Source organism: Penaeus monodon, chromosome 22, assembly GCF_015228065.2.
Source record: "Penaeus monodon isolate SGIC_2016 chromosome 22, NSTDA_Pmon_1, whole genome shotgun sequence".
NCBI classification, from domain to species: domain Eukaryota; kingdom Metazoa; phylum Arthropoda; class Malacostraca; order Decapoda; family Penaeidae; genus Penaeus; species Penaeus monodon.
Genome location: NC_051407.1, coordinates 6,737,751 through 6,738,986, shown reverse-complemented (window position 1 = coordinate 6,738,986; position 1,236 = coordinate 6,737,751). Strand labels below are relative to the sequence as shown.

Here is a 1,236-nt window from a genome sequence, read left to right as displayed (position 1 = left end):
ATTAGATATTCTGATCCATCATTTTCCAATTTTGAAGTATTTCCCGTGAGAAATGACCAAAGGTATATCCCAACAGTTCTTACTGATGGTCGGATTTCAACCATGAGTTGTACAATAAGGGAGAAAGGAAAGACGTAACTTGTAGGAGGAGCAATTCCAGTCAGTATATATATATGACGCCACTTGCTCGGAAGACATCGACATCCAACATGAAGCTTCTGGTGAGTAATACAAACCTCATGCTGTCACGGAGTTCGTTCGGTCTTCTTACGTGTGAATATCTTTCTATGTAATGTATATTCAAAGAATATCTTTTCACAGACATTCCTTTTTTCTTTAGGTTTTAGCACTGGTGGCTGCTGCATCTGCTGCCCCACAGGGCTACAACCTACCCACTCCTTCTGGCCCATCATTTAACGCCGGTGGTTGTGGGGGTGGACAAGTGCGACACGTGGACGGCAGCTGCGTCACCCCTCAAGTGAACAGTCGTGTGTTCTTGTATGATGTGCCACCAAATCAAGCTTCTTCCAGTCAAGCACCGTACATTCCCAAGCCTAAACTGGAGCGAAATATTGTTTTTGTGAGACTTCCTGATGGTGCCCAAGGACCTGAACCCATCGTCGTTCCTCCTCCAAGGCAACAACACGTCTTATTCGTGCTTAACAAGCAGTCGGCGCAAGGTCAACAAGTGATCGAGGTGCCAGCGCCACCACCATCCAGCCCCGAAGTGTTCTTCGTCAATTACGCAGAGGGAGAAAACCCAACTCTTCCTGGTGGAGTAGACCTCCAAACGGCACTGAGTGCTGCCTCTCAGGGTAGCGGTCAAGTTGTGGGAGGTGGTGGCGGTGGAGGAGGATTTGGTGGTGGTATTGGAGGAGGAATTGGAGGCGGTTTTGGCGGCGGGATTGGAGGAGGCATCGGAGGTGGTATTGGAGGCGGAATTGGAGGTGGCATTGGAGGCGGAATCGGAGGTGGTATTGGAGGCGGAATCGGAGGTGGAATCGGAGGGGGCTTTGGGGGAGGAAGTGGAGGTGGCTCTGGCGGTGGAAGCTATAGTCCACCTGCACCTTCCACACTTTACAGTGGACCATAAGTATATTACCTGCTTCAGCTTATGCTTCAAAAATAGTCCGTTTATTATGTTATTATTTATATACAATTACATAAATATGTATGTTATATGAAGATTCTTCTTTAACCTTCCAGTATGATTTATAAATTACTGTCATATGAGTA

General features: G+C 47.2%; 1 protein-coding gene across 1 annotated transcript; it reads left to right on the top strand.

Annotated features, from left to right (window-relative positions):
• Nucleotides 1-209: 209 nt before the first annotated feature.
• On the top strand, nt 210-1,204 carry LOC119587225 (translation initiation factor IF-2-like). Its single transcript, XM_037935983.1, has 2 exons — nt 210-221; nt 341-1,204. The coding sequence occupies exons 1-2, from the start codon at nt 210-212 to the stop codon at nt 1,091-1,093; spliced, it is 765 nt and encodes a 254-aa protein (XP_037791911.1). The 3' UTR covers nt 1,094-1,204.
• Nucleotides 1,205-1,236: the final 32 nt, after the last annotated feature.